Source organism: Thunnus albacares, chromosome 2 (assembly GCF_914725855.1).
Source record: "Thunnus albacares chromosome 2, fThuAlb1.1, whole genome shotgun sequence".
NCBI lineage: Eukaryota > Metazoa > Chordata > Actinopteri > Scombriformes > Scombridae > Thunnus > Thunnus albacares.
This window is the reverse complement of record NC_058107.1, coordinates 22,007,103-22,022,539: the sequence shown is the minus strand read 5'-3', so window position 1 is coordinate 22,022,539 and position 15,437 is coordinate 22,007,103. Positions and strand designations below refer to the sequence as shown.

The 15,437-nt window shown below is 38.5% G+C and overlaps 1 protein-coding gene across 3 annotated transcripts in view; it reads right to left on the bottom strand.

Moving 5' to 3' along the window:
- Positions 1–15,437, bottom strand: part of unc5ca (unc-5 netrin receptor Ca) — a 213,366-nt gene that overhangs the window by 43,610 nt on the left and 154,319 nt on the right. For 2 of the 3 annotated variants that reach the window (XM_044373067.1, XM_044373084.1), the window contains exons 5-8: positions 12,237–12,417; positions 9,993–10,160; positions 9,453–9,617; positions 1,747–1,803 (exon numbers count right to left, since the gene is read on the bottom strand). In XM_044373067.1, coding sequence (XP_044229002.1) covers positions 1,747–1,803; positions 9,453–9,617; positions 9,993–10,160; positions 12,237–12,417 — 571 coding nt within the window. The remainder of the gene's footprint in view (positions 1–1,746; positions 1,804–9,452; positions 9,618–9,992; positions 10,161–12,236; positions 12,418–15,437) is intronic. The other variant, XM_044373075.1, reaches the window with a different exon arrangement.

The following is a 15,437-nucleotide window of genomic DNA, read 5'->3' as shown; positions in this document are numbered from 1 at the left end:
TACTGATTGTATTTTTGAATATTAACAACACAGTGACGATCTGTTAAATGAGTTATGATTGTTTCTATCTTCTGTCTAGCTCTCTCTGTATCTGTCTGTGGGACTCACAAAACACACCGGGATGATGAAATTGCTTCAGCAGCCCCTAAACGAGAGTCATTAGAACACATCACAGACACTCATAGATTGCTTTGAAGATAAAACGAGAGCTCCTGCAAAGAGAGAAGCAAAAAGCACAGTAATAATAAATGGCAGAGGTCCCTTCCCTCTTGAACCTCTCAATTTTTGTCTTCCTCAGTTTGTATTAAATCTCTCTCTCTCATTAGGTCATTTTGAGGAACAACAGTACAAAGTGAGAATGATGGTAAGAAAAGGAAGGTGGGAAGGAGTGAAAGACAGGGAGAAGGGGCGGTAAGAGAGCAAGAAGGAATTGTGAATTTATTCTTTACACCCTATTATCATTTCTCACCCTTTTTATTACTCATTAAGTAGCTTTGATACATTTCAAGTATGAAACATTTCCCTTACCAGGTGATCTTGTGCCTTCCTGTAAATTATTTTTCATTTGAACAAATGATGCATTAGTGATGGGCCAATTTGACCAATAAATCATTCATTTTGGGCAACTCCTCAAAGATAATGGGTTAAATCAGTACAGCTGAATCAAAATTCTGTCCAGCCTTTCATTGTCCGTGGTTAGACTGCACTCCATTGAGCTCCAAGTGAGCCAATACGCTTGTAAACACAAAGCAAGTGTTCCAAACTAAGGCAACCCGCCTACTTTGGCAATGATTCAAAGCTGTCTGGCTACTCTCCAAAATTACCACAGCTGGAACAAACTCACAAACTGTGAATCAAGTGAACTGGTGCTGAATCGATTCACTGCTATTGGACAGGAAGAGAGAAAGAATCAAGTTAATTAAAGGAATCTGTCACCAGTATGGTGCATGCATTTTCAATACACAACTCTGGGGTGTGGCACTACATTCTAAATGATGGGAGACTGATTATATTTTAGCAGACCTCCTATGGATGATAAACAGTATATGACAATATAGAAAAGATACATAAACAATAATAATAAAATGGGACTTAATGTATAACAGGAAGTTTCCTACCATTCTAGCTACAGTTTAACTTTTTACAGTTCTTTTTGTGTGGTATCATATGTTACAAATGGATACTGGTAGAGACATATTTATGTTTCCAAAGTTTAAATAAAAGGAAAATGTAGTAAAATGCCATAGAAAGTCAACTGTACATAATGTCACTACAGTTGGATGGTACTCACTCGCAGTTTGAAGCTACTCAGGAAAACACAGAACTGCGGTCTCTGCTATTACTGTCTGATACCAAGAAGACAGTGAAGGGATTGTGTAACTCAATGGAACATCCATCTTGATTAATTTAAAATACAGGCTTTTCAAATTCTTACTTCCATCATACAAGCAAAGATGTAAATGATTAATCTACCATGACTTCCTTAGTCTGAGAGCAGAAGAATTCACTTTTAGAGCCAGCAACTGTTTGACTTGACTTGTTTCATTGGCATAACAAAAAGATAGCACATCAAGGAAACTGATCATAAAACAATAGAAAAACATTCTTCAAGCAACTCATAGTGACATGTAACGACAAAGCACACAACATGAGCCAAAGGTCAACGCTCAATCAAAGAAAGAAACACTAAAAATGAGTGAGACAAAAGGAAAATGGATGATGATAAAACATAAAACATCAACTTACATGTGAATCCCACATCACTCTTTTCTTTGGACTCAGTGGACTTCTGAAACAATGAACCTTGGGACAAGAAAAGAGGGAGGTGGTGCAATGGATGGAGAAAGGGAGAGGAACACAACAAAAAATCAAACAAATGAGGCAAATAAAATGGGGCAAACATGACAAGACACAGACACACAAAAACAATCCCTTGACATGTTTCTTTCTTTCTGTCTTGTTTATTTGTTTAGTTGTCAAATCAATATCAAATGAGGTCTGAAGGGACACAAAAGAAGAATAAGAAAAAAACATAATTTGAGAAACCCTAATGTTTGTCGGACAGTTAGTGCTGTGTCATGCTGAGTGGTCTACTTAGTTAGGGCAGACAGAAGGTCTATGACACAGATGAACTACTGATGTACTGCTGTATAAACGGAAATGCTGGTGTATAATTGATAAGGGCAAAACAGCAACATGGTGGGCTTAAAAGCTTTCTGCTAGACCAGCTGACCGTACTGACGCACTGATTCCGCACCAAAGGGCAAGAAACACTGACAAGGTTAAGTGGGGTGATGCGCAAATATAAACCTACGGTAACACTTGTGCACAAATGATAACCATAATGTAGTGTTCCTTTCAACTATGAACATGCACTGGGCTACCTTGCTCACAGGAATTTGGTTAGAATTAGCATTAGTTTATCAGATTTGTTATTCTTGTGTTAAATGACTTGACAAAATGCATTTTTTTACATGACTGCATCTAACAAATGTCAAGCTGATTAATGTCTGAATCAGTGATGTTAGTAAAAGCAACATACCATGACAGAGACATGTCATGCTCTAATTAAATCCCAATTGTTCAAACACATATGAAAACATGATGGCAATAAAATGAAGCATGATTGATTTAGTTAGGGCGCGTGCTCCTGCGGCATCCGGCAGTGGGTTTTTCGTTTTTCAGTGTCCCATGTTTTATGTTTTTAGTGAGTTTGTGCGTGTTTTTCATGAACAAGAGCTTTTAGACATTTTACTATTGATCTGCTGTGACTGAGCTTTTAATTATCGCTGCCTTGTGGACTTTGATCAGCTTAACTCTCATCTGCATTGGGGTCACACATCATTCTCCAAGGATACAGTATACTAGAGACTTCCTGCTGCAATTGAATACACAGAATCGAATCACCGAGCTAACGATAGATCTTCAGTTGCCCGACTATATTTGAAGGTACTACAACAAAACTCTGATTTGTGATCATTTGAGTGGGGTTACGCAAAGGAAGGGGTGAAAAGAGTAGACGTCAGACTGCAACTAAGGAAACAGCAGCTCACCCGTATTCCCCTGCCCTCCCTGGTAATAGGAAAGTCCTGTCCTTGCAGAAAAAACTTGATGAGCTACAGGGAAATATTCGTTTTCTCTGGAACTACAGAAACAGTTGCGTCATGGCATTCATGGAGTCTTGGCTCACTGACTCGGATAGCCATCTGTTCAGAGTGGGATTTGGTACTTCATTTTGCCTTGATTGGAAAGCAGAGTGACAGGTAAATCTCATGGAGGGGGCGTATGCCTCTATGTCAATAAGTGCTACTGTAGCTCTGTGACTGTCAGAGAAAGACTCTGCTCACCTGATGTTGAACTTCTATCAGTGTCACTCCGTCCAATTCTATTTACCCTGTGAATTCCCAAAAATATTCATAACAACTGTGTATATTCATCCAAAGGCAAATCCTGCCACTGCCATGAATACTGTATTTGATGTAGCACAAAAACTACAGTCCATTTTACCCGAAGCACCGAACCTCATATTTTGAGATTTTAATCATGTGTCCCTAAAAACGTCTTTGAGGGCTAAAAGTACACAGTTAAAATAGAGAGTAAACTGGCTGAGAGGAACCTTGCCTCAGCTTGGTCTGGCATGAAAACAATCGCAGGCATACAGCAAAGCAAGAACAGAACCAACATTAATATGGATGGCTTCAGGTCAGATAGCGAATTTGCCAATGCTCTTAATAAATTCTACCTGAGATTCGATCAGTTTGACTTTGAAGTCGAAGGACTTAGATGTAAACCTAAAGACAATCAGCACTTCATCCTGGAGCAGAGAGAAGTTGAAAAGTTCTTCTTTTCTCTGAAGATAAACAAGAGCCCTGGCCCTGACAATATCAGTGGCGAGTTACTGAGGTCTTGTGCAAGGCAATTAAGTTCTATCTTTTATGATATTTTCAACATGTCTCTGAACCTACAACGTGTACCTAACCTGTGGAAGTGGGCTCTGATCACCCCTGCACCTTAAGGCAGCAGCCCTAATGACTTCAGATCGGTCGCCCTCACTTCTCTTGTAATGAAAACCTTTGAAAAGCTTGTGAAGACAGAGTGTGCAAGGGAAACCGAGCATGCTCTTGACCCTATGCAATTTGCCAATAGGGCACACTGAAAAGTTGAGGATGCTACAATCACCCTACTTAACCTTTTGTTTAAACACCTAGAGGGGAATAAGACCCATGCTAGATTGCTATTTATTGATTTTTCTTCAGCCTTTAATACTATCCAACCCCACATTTTAGCCATGAGGCTGATAGAGCATTTTGAGTTGAGTCACAATCTGGTGGTTTGGATAATGGATTTTTTGACAAACAGAACACAAAGGGTGAAAGTGAACGACATTTTATCAGATTCATTATGTTTATCTATTGACTCACCCAAGGGCTGTGTTCTTTCACCTTTACTTTATATTATGTACAAAAACATGTGCCAAAGCAAGCATGAGAACAGGACCTTATTGAAATTTGCAGATGATTCAGTCACTGTGAGTCTGCTACACGACAATAAGTCCAGACAGTCATTGATGAGTCTGTCACCCGGTGTGACGAATCTTTCTTGGAGCTAAACATATCCAAGACAAAGGATATGATCATAGATTTCAGAACTCGTGCTTCTATCTATGAGACTACAATCATTAAAGGCCAGGCTGTGGACTGTGTAGAAAGCTACAAGTATCTTGGTACAGTCATAGACTAAATTGACCTTTGAGAAGAACTGTGAAGCAGTGTATAAAAAAGGACATCAGCGTTTGTTTTGTCTTCACATTGATAAAACCATGACGACCCTGTTTTATCAGGCTTTTACTGAATCAATCTTGTCTTTTCCCCTTGTGTCATGGTCTGGTAACCTGTCTCTGAAAAACAAAAAAATTCTCCAAACCAAACTGTCAAGTGGGCTTGTAAACTTATAGGTGAGTCTCAACTCAATCTATCAGTTCTTTACTCCTCACAGCTCCAGCGTAAGGTGAGCTCTGTTCTTCAGGACTGTTCCCATCCCTTACATAGCAAATTCCAGCTCCTTCCTTCCGGCTGTCGGTTTGTGGCCTCTAGGTGGAGAACAAAATGATACAGCAATGCTTTTGTACCTGTTGCCATTGCACTACTAAACAAAGCTAGCATGAGATGATGCACTTCACCCACGCATGGCACTCGAAGCTTTAGAGTGAGTGGGTGAGTGTGTGTGTGTGTGTGTGTGTGTGTGTGTGTGTGTGTGTGTGTGTGTGTGTGTAGAAGCACTTTTTCATGACCTTCTTAGGAGTTCTTGTACTCTGTTATTATTTTTGATACTATGATGATACTTGTTTTAATGTTTTTTGTTTTGATGTCTTTTGAATCTGTATCGCTGTGATGTCTCTAGAATGCTGAGTCTCCCGTCTACACAATAAATTTACCCCCAGTGTACTAATACAGAAACCTTGATACTTTGATAGTCTACATCCTACAGTGCGTTCTTCCTATAACTATTAAGGTTATAGGAGGATGGCACTGTAGATGAGAACAAACATTAGGAGCAGAAAGCTGCCAACATAAAGCGCAGGAAATAAAAAGACAAAGTGAGGTGAGTTTAATTCACAATGACAAGACACAAAAAGGGAAGAATAGAGCTCTCAGTGGGGAGATGGCTTGTTTGATGCTCTGCATTACCTGCTGATACTGCTGATCGTTTTGTATAATACTGTACAAACATGATTCAATGTTCAATCCAAGCACTAAAAAGTTACATAACAGCCAGTATCTCTAGCGATTACTGCGGTTTTAGAGACCACACAGGAGATTTATTTGCTCTAGATGTACTGTAGCATGCACAGTCACACACACACTCACACACTGAGTAGGTAGTGAGTGAAATGTCATGCTCTCAAGGATGACACAGTGGAGCTCTGAGTGAATCTGTTCCAAGAATTGTGATCGATGTGTCAGAAAAATGTCACCAGGTCAAAAGATATAAAACAACACAAACAATTCTAAAAAGAATAAAAAACAAAAACTGAAAGACCTACAACTTCTGTCACAAACAGACACACATACACATATAGTCGCGCACTGATATAACTCACAGATAAACACATAAACACAAAAAGAGAGGAGGCACTCCACGCGGGGCAAGAGTGAGGTCAAATGGATTTCTACCTCTCAGGATTTAACAGGACAACTTCAGAAAAAAGAGGCAGAGAGAGACCATGGAAGAGATGAATAGAGAGGGGGGAGGTGTTGGTGGAGAGAGAACGAGAAAGAGAAAACGAGGGAGAGTAGAGTGAAGTGCTTTTTGAGCACAAAGTCAATTACAGAGCACTATCTAAAACATTAACTTCCCCTTCACATTGACAGCGTTTTATCTGTTCATTCATAACCCTGAAGCCCAAAAAGGTACTAACCAGTGCCATGTTTTTTTGTTGTTGTTTTTTTTTTTTTTTGGTGAAGATCTGGTGTTAAAATGGTGAGTGACATATGTAACTTAAACAATTTAGAAACTAAAATTGTAGTTCATTTCTGCAGTTGTGTCAACAGCACTTAATTTGAACAAAAATTTGTTCTCTACACTAAATGAGGGGGGGGGGAAAGCGCTTCACTGATGCCAAATAACTTCAAAATGTTAATGTAACATTCCACTTGGCTACCAATAACAATACAACTTTAACCTTTAAAAGATCAATTATTCATGAACCAAATGTAAGAATGGAACAGGAATCACTACAAGCCTTTCAAATATACTGTACCGATAAAATGCTGTGTATGCAGAAACCCTCTCTAACAATCACACACATACACACACAGACACAGTTCATGGGTTCCTGTTAATGCTACAGGAAACAGTTGAAACATTAGTGCTGACATAAAACCACGTCAGTGGAGTCATTTTAAAGACAGAAAATCAATCAGGGGAAATGAGCCTAAATCTATACCTCTCTAGGTTTTATCCCAGATTCTGTGGCCATACCTCACTGGCCTCAGGGAATCCTGTTGATGGATCAGAGGCACAGTATATAATACACTGGGTTAGGACTCTGCATATACAGAACGTTATGTCAATAATGTGTCTACAGGCAAAGCTTTTTGGGGTATTACATAATATTATTCCATTGCCGATGACATAGACCATCTATTAAATCATCACCATCCCCTCCCCTCTGGCAAGTCTCTCACACAGACAAGGGCTCACTTGGCTGAAGGCTTTGTGCTCACTGATACAGTATATTTCTCCAGAACAGAAGTCTTCACTGCTCCACACCATGTGTGTGTGACTATTCATTAGTTTAGCCTCATTTAGCTTTATATAGTTTTTCAAGAGTGCCTAGCCCATGATAAGCAGCAATTACACAGCTTTACGGACAAACAAGACTATATCATTAAATATATCTACACAATAAAATCAAAAGATCAGATATCATAGAACTGTAAAAGTAGTTGTAAAATCTCCAATATGAATTTATGAATTTATGAATCCTATAAAAGCTTAAACTCAACAACTGAAGCTAAAACCCTAAAAACGATGGGTTCATGTTGAATTCAGGCTGAAAATCTTAAATAAACCAATGTGTATATTTTGAAATGTACTTGCAGAAGAGTCCATGCATCAGGAGAAACACACAGCATATAAAAATTATTTTTATTGGATTCTGGCCAAGCATAGGCATAAATCCTGAGATCAAAGGTGTAGAACTATCCACATACTTTTGATAAATGTCTTTGCCAGTTTGGTCAAAACTCTCCAAAAAAAGTGAGTTTTTAATCTCAAGAGACCATAAAAAAATAACGTAATAAAAAAAAAAAGGCAGAAGAATGGCCGTTATAAAGCATTTTAAGCAGTAGAAAGATTTTTTCCCCCTTATTTGTTTAGAACAACGTCATTTTTCTAATGAGTGTGCCCCATACAGGTTGTGTTGTGCTTCCATGCATTATCACCAGTATTTGTTTTGTTTTGTATCATGAGGTCAAGCAAATTCGACTTAAACTATAAGAATAAACAAAATGTTCTTGACAGCTTTAATTTTTTATGGAACTTCATAAGAACAAAGTGTAGATTATCTCGGAAAGAATTCTTGCCATTGAGGAAAAATCTCTCTATGGCTGTCATGTTGTGTGAGTAGAAAGACAAATGAGGATTGATGGAATAATTACAATCACAAATGTGTATATGCACTTGCAAAAAGTACCATTTTCAACGTTCATCTTTTCTCTCTTCTCCCTCTCTACACTCTGACAGGCCTCTCTCTGTCTCTCTCTCTTTCTCTCTTCACGTCAAATGTTTTGTCTGCCAATTACTCTGAGCACAAAAAGTAACAAGCAGTATTCCTAAAAGTCAACAAATATAATTGCCTCCACCTTGGAAAAACTGCTGCTGCTTTGCACTATTATGACTCAGCCCACATTTTCCATGCGGTTTTGAAATTGACCACATTTGGTTTTTTTTACGCAGGTGTCAGAAATCACTAAATTGTGGGATGAGTTTTAGTGATTGTCCCACCTCATTATGTAATGTTACTCTCTTATAAAACTGATGTTTTGACTTGAGTAATGGATAAGAAAGTAGGAAAAGTAAGGTTAATCATTGTGACTTCCAGAAACCTTCCCATAAATCATACACAATGTGCACAGGAGAATAAAGTACACATGTAAGGCGGAGCAAGAGCAAACTATAAAAATGAGAAAAGGGTCAGGTAGGCTCCTGGAGAAAAGTATAAAACCAGAGGGACAGAGAGGAAGAAGCAAGGAAAAAATATGGCAATGAGGATAGGAGACTGAATGCAAAGAGTAAAGGTTGCAGTAGGAGAAATGAGGGGGATGATGAAGAGGAGGAGCAGTGGGTAGAAGAATGTAAAGAAAGAAGCTACAGAAGGACAGAAGCAATAAAGAGGAAAACTGTCTAACTGGCAAAAAGAAGACAAAGCAAGGAAACTTGCAATGATTTCATACATGCCCAGCAAAATAAATGACTGCATGTCTCCAAAGTATTACATTTCAGCTCAACCCTGTTTACAAGCTTAACATGGTTTTTCTGGGTAGCACTGACACTTGCTTTATCTAATAAATTGTCAATAATCAGATTCATGTTTACACAAAGAGGCAAAGCTATTTTAATTCAAGGCTGATTCAGGGTAACTATCTGTAAGGAAATTACTGTCTGTAGTTTCATAAATGCTATCGCTGAAATTACAACAACATCTTCAAGGATAATCATTCATGGATTTCTCAATATGGATACCAATTCTTATGCTACACTTCACTCACTATTGCTTTTGTCCTGTGGCTGAAAATCTGACCATGCATCACCAGCCCAATGATCTATTCACACAAAAAAAAATAAATTGCCACCTGAAACAGACACTGCAAGGCATTTGTTCAAATAGGCACAATAATTTGTTATGCTTAGGAGCTTCTAGTCTGGTACAGAGCTTGGCTTCAACTCACTTTGCATACAGAGTCCATCGGTACAGTTCTGAGACTGGAGTACGAGCCCCTCACAGTCCTTTCCTCCATTTTTTGGGGCTGGGTTGTTGCACTCCCTCCTCCTCCACTGGGTACACTCTGTCCCACAGGCTGACCATTTACTCCACTCTGTCCACACACCATCCACTAGAGAGAAAATATGGAGGGGTGGAGAGGGTAGGGGTAGCAGAGAGAGAGATAAGGGTAACAGAGGGATTGAGAAACAGAAAAAAAGAGAAGGGATAAGAAAGAAAAGAGATGAAACCAAGGATAATGTTCTTAATTATGTCCCAAAACTCCTAAAGTGTAGCATACTGTATATAAAGTAAGTGTGCAGGAGTGAGTGCAGCACAGAACAGGTAGAAACTTGGAGCCACAGAGTAAAAGGACACAAATGAGAAGTGGATACAGTACATTATAACACAGTATGGATACAGTAGACTATAACAAAACAAAACAGTACAAATTAGGTTTATCAGGATTGAATTAATATGGAAATAGAATAGAAAAGCATAGAATTACCGGTGCACAAAGTGGTACATGGCAGTTTCTGTATGGCTTGTCCATCACAGGGGAGTCCTCCATTAAGAGGGGCGGGGTTAGTGCAGCTCCGTGTTCGTTTCTGGAAGCCCCGCCCACAACGACTGTTACACACCGACCACTCTGTCCATGTCGACCAACCACCATTCACTGTGAAGACAGAGATCAGTCACTTAATCAATATACTGATGCATCCATCCATCCTTTCACCCTTTATCAGCCTTTATTTTAATGTGTGCCTTCATTTTAAGTGAATCGTTTGTCTCAATGGAGTCAGTATGTGTTTTACAGATGCCAGGAGGCTTGGTTGTTGAAGTATAGAGACAACAGCTGGATTTTCCTACACGCCAAAACCACACACACACACACAAACAAAGACAGTATTGTACAACTTTTCGATTACCCTGTTGCTACTGTAGCATAATATTCCCTGCTGTGCTCACAAATACACTCAGAAAAGGGCACAAAGAAGCACACACGCACACACATGAAGCTGTATGACCCACTGAAACACATGGTAAAACACACACAAACTCATGCTGCTTGCAAATTGCTCAACCCTGATCCCTTGCTGGAGAGAGCAAAGATAGAAAAAAAGGACTATTATAAGAGGGGAAACATGGTTCTGAACTTTCTGAATAGTCACGTGTGTTTTAACAGTCTGTATGTTTCTTTCTTTTCTTTTCTTTGCCTTCCTGTATATCTTTTTTAATTTTTTTTTAAAATTCAATTTAACTTTATTGTTTGCACATCTATAAGATTTCCCTGCATCCTGTCACATTTAGGCTGGAATGTTCATTATTTTGCGATGTTTTTCAGTTTTATTACACAGTTTTTCATCAAAAAGATGTGGCAGCACGGAGCAGAGAAAGATATAGGTGGATGAGAGACAGACAGAAAAATCGAAATCAGGTATAAAGTTAGAATGAGTCACAAGGACACCCACAGAGAGAGAGTTGACATTGGGAGAGGTGTAGTGGGTTGAAATTTCTCTGCAGCTTCTCGACAGCTCTGTCTCAGCCCAGTGGACAGTGCCCACTCCTTTCCCAACGGCCAATTAGAAACGTATCATCAGAGAGAAAGTCACCGGTAAAAATCAGGTACAGTCACTTTTGTCATCTGCATCCTGGTTTTCCTACATTTAAAAAAAAAAAAAAAAAAAAAAAAAAATCTTTCCTCTTCGTCACTCACTTCTTTTCTCACTCTTTCACCTCCTTTGCCTCACTGCACTCTCCTTACCTGTCTCCCCTCCATCTATGCTCTGCTCCATTTTTACCCCTTATGTTCCTCTGTTTTTTCCACAACTATTTCACCTTGTCAACAGTGTCAGCTGGGCCCTTGTGGAGTCGAGAAGATTGAACCACAGATTGAACAATCTATTTTTGTAAGGATACATCAGTGTCAAACCACTCCATCTTGCGCTGTCTGTATCGAACACGCACACATCCACAGTTATTTTTGATTGAAATACTCCTCCTAGTGAATAGAGTCAGTGTTATGCTTGAGAGAAACATTGTGTGTGTTTGTGTGCGTGTGGTACTGTATGTGTGTCCTCTGCTATACATTGTTTCTCCTCAAAATGTTTCCTTTCCTCTCATGTCAGACTGGCATTTGGAAAAATTGCAAAAAAAAGAGAAAGCAGGACAAGGAATATGAGGCATTTTCCTTTTCTCAACAAGCTTTTTCTTCTCTGATTTTTGGTAAACACAGCACAAGAAAAGCTTTGCCTGAAAAACAAACTAACACCACCCAGAACTGTGCTATTCAAAGTTATTTTTTGTTGTTGTTTTTCACAGCTGTTATCATGCCATATGCTGCACAATTCATTTGGTGGTGAGACTCTTGGCTGAAAGCGGAGACATTTGGAAAGCCCAAGTGTTCTAATTTAAAACTGAAGGTGTGATTGGTGGATTTTAATTGGGTGAGGTCAAGGGTGATGTGGGAATATCAGGCCAATCACAAAGAGAGCGTGTTGGCATGGCAGTAGAGCTAATTTCATGTGGCAGATGGGTGCTGGCTTGGCTGATCAGAGATATTGTTGGGTGGCTGCTGCTAGAAAATAGCTTAAAAAAAAAGCATTTAAAAAAGTGTCATATTGGTAACATTTTGAATATTAGACACAAAATGAAATAAATAATATATATGTGATGAGATTTTTAGCTAGAAGCACACACACACACACACACATGCATGCATGCAGACACTCACAGGAGCATCAAAACTTACCATAAACAATAACAGTAGCTGTAGTACTGCGTCTCTTGGCCACGATGTTCTTAGCCACACATGTGTAGTTGGCTGTGTCAGACAGACGCGCTTGTTTGATGATTAAGTTGTGATCAATGGTAATGTAGAAGTTTCTGTCCTCTGCTGGGTCAATTATCTCTTCGTTCTTCAACCACTCCACCTGGTAGACAGTGAGAGGACGATACAAAGGTTTTTATGTGCCAAACGTTAACTTTGAGAAACAAATAAAATAGCATAGATCAGAAACATTTTGCAAAGAAGAGGTGATAGTAAATGGTTTTGTTGTGTAATGACAATATGAAACTGCATGTCTAATCTGATGTTATGATGGGAAGGTTTGCTGTTTCCATAAAGCCAAAAACAAAGTATTCATCAACTTAAGCTCTATCTTGTAAGCTTGATGAAAAAAGAGAATGTAAAAAAAGAACCAATGGAATAAAAAAAAGGGGTTTGAAAGTGATGTTTTTCTAAAACAGTCTATCTTTGAGAGTAAAAGAAGAAAAGTAGGAGAATCAAGTTCAGGTGCTGTTATAAACTTGTTTTTCAACCTTTCCTGAAGACAAAAATAAATAAGTGATGGACAGACTTATAATAGAATGCTGTTGTAATCTTATTTTTCAATGGCTCCACATAGGAAAACTATGAGGTTACTACCTCAGTTACTACCATGACTCCATGACTACCACTACAACCATGAATCTACCTTGGTTTATCTTGTAAATTGTAAAATATAAATAAAAATTACAAGCAAATAAATGTAATTTGGGGAATAGTGTGCAGGAAAAAGTGATAATAATAATCATGAATGATGAAACTATTGCATATGGGAGGATGTTTTAACATAAACTGGAAAAAAAGTTAGATCTTAAAGATCAGCTGCAGTTAAGTATCAGCTTCAGAATATGGAGCCCCAGGGTGGCAACGGAGAAAAAGAGGAGAAAATATCCCAAACATATGCTTTCGAAAAGTACTTTGGGTGAAGGGTAGGACAGCGGGAAACTATCCTATTTATGAGCCTAATCACATTTCCTGAGTGCTGTATTTACTGGTCCAAACCCTCATAAATTCAGCCAGTCCAAGCTTTATGGCAGGCACATAAATGTCCGAGCCACGTTGTTTAATTCACGTTGTTTAATTTCCTCCTCCCTTCGCATTAGGAAATGGAAATCTCAGATGCAGAAAAGAGGAAATTCAGTGTTATTCTTCAGTTTACTGCCTGCTCAAGCTTGGCTGTCATTCTCTCTTAGTAATTCTACCTGCTTCTCTCTCTCTGATCTTTAGAGATTCAGCAGTGCACTTTGGCCAAGAGGCTCCCCTTAGCTCTGAATTCTCAATCTTAAGTGAGATGCTGTGTGACCTTTCAGTTTCTATTACAAAGTAAAGGTTATGATGGAGAGAAAAAAAGGAAAGACAAACAAACAAACAATATATATATATATATAAATATACAGCACAAATGGTCAGGCAAGGAGTTTATTCTTGTATAGTTGCTCTCTAGCAAATAAAAGCAAATGCAATGCATCTTATAAACAAAAAGACTCTTTGTATGGATTTGTATTTATTTAAAGTTGAATGCAGATCAACACCACAAATCCAGTAGACCTTTGCTAACATCCTATTCATAAAACAATGGCTTAAAATCACTGCAACTGCAAGCTGTTGAATGATCAAGTATTCTTTGTATTAATAGTCTGAAGTACATTTGTATCTTAGAACAGTAATTAGAAGTGATGTCAATGACTTCAAGAGTACTAATAAATAAACAACTTGAATTGACTTATGTGAAGTATAAAAATACTTCAGATTGTTTAGCCATGAGGAGATTAAGGACTGTTTAGATCAGTTTAGAAAAGGTATCTTTGATTTGTGGGAATGTTGTAGCTAAGTTGTGGACACTTCAGGTAACCCAAACTTTTCAATAAAACATAACAAGAAAAAAAGTTTTCCTGCTGACTTACTTTTCAAAGCCTACAGCCATGAAGAAGTGCCTCACCCCTGACCTGAATTTGCCTCTTGATGATCAAAGCACCAGGATAAAATATCTGTATGCTGGCGGTGAACCGACAACCCAGGGGATGTGGAATATGAGAGGGTGAAAGATAAAACTGGAAAACAGTGTTGAAAAAGGAAATTGATCCCAAGTGAAATACTGTATCACTTCAAGCTACCTTATGATCCCTAAGAGACTACAGCAAGAAAGCCTATTGGTGCAAATGGAATTTAACTGATATGGGCTGCTCTTTATAAGCTTCACCAACCATGTGCCAGGAATGGCCACAATGTCTCCTACATCTCGCATTCCCCAACGCTGCTCTGTTAGGCCGACTTGAGGACTAAAGTCACTATCATGTCCCTCAGCTGATGTAAGGGCACATTATCCTGCAAAATCTGAATTTTTTAAAATTTAAAAACAGAAACACCTTGGCCATGATTCAATTATTATCATCCATTATCACACGGCATGGACACCTCTGACCACTTCCATGTAAAGTACTGTTTGAAGGGACCAACAAAGCACATCTTAAATGACTTACTGTAAATTAAGTGTCTTTTTCATTGTATATTTTGTAACTGAAGCTCTAATGCAACTTTTCAAATGAGCTGGAGTAAACTGAAAGCCGCGCTTGTTAAATGTAGAATGAATGTGTTTTAGAATTTATGTGCATATGTATCCCTGTGTGCACACTTGAGAGTTTGAAAGACTGGAAGAGAGTCTGTAGGGAAAGAACTATAGGGGATGGCTGCTTTATGAAAAAAATGGAAGACAGAAAAAGCGCAGGATGAGGCATATGATGGAGATAAAAGAGAAGAGCAAACTAGTTGTTGTTAACTTTGATGCTTTGAGATTCAGCTTCTCTAACAATAATCCATAAATTTGGATATTAAGTTATTGTTACAATCACACATGCTGGGAACACATTCTGCACAAATGTAGGCTGTGGTCACAATATTTGGTCAGGAGCTAAAAACCTGTTCTTGTTTTGCTTCTAACCCATTGAGACCATTTGATATTTATGCGGAACAACTTGTGTTGTAGTTGCTAAAACATCTAAAAAGTGATCAAATACATTAAATGATACACTTCAAATGTTTATATGGACCACTGATAGGTCATGGACACACATGATTGTGACTATAAAATTACTTCTATACCTAAATATAAGAAATGGAGAGAATAAC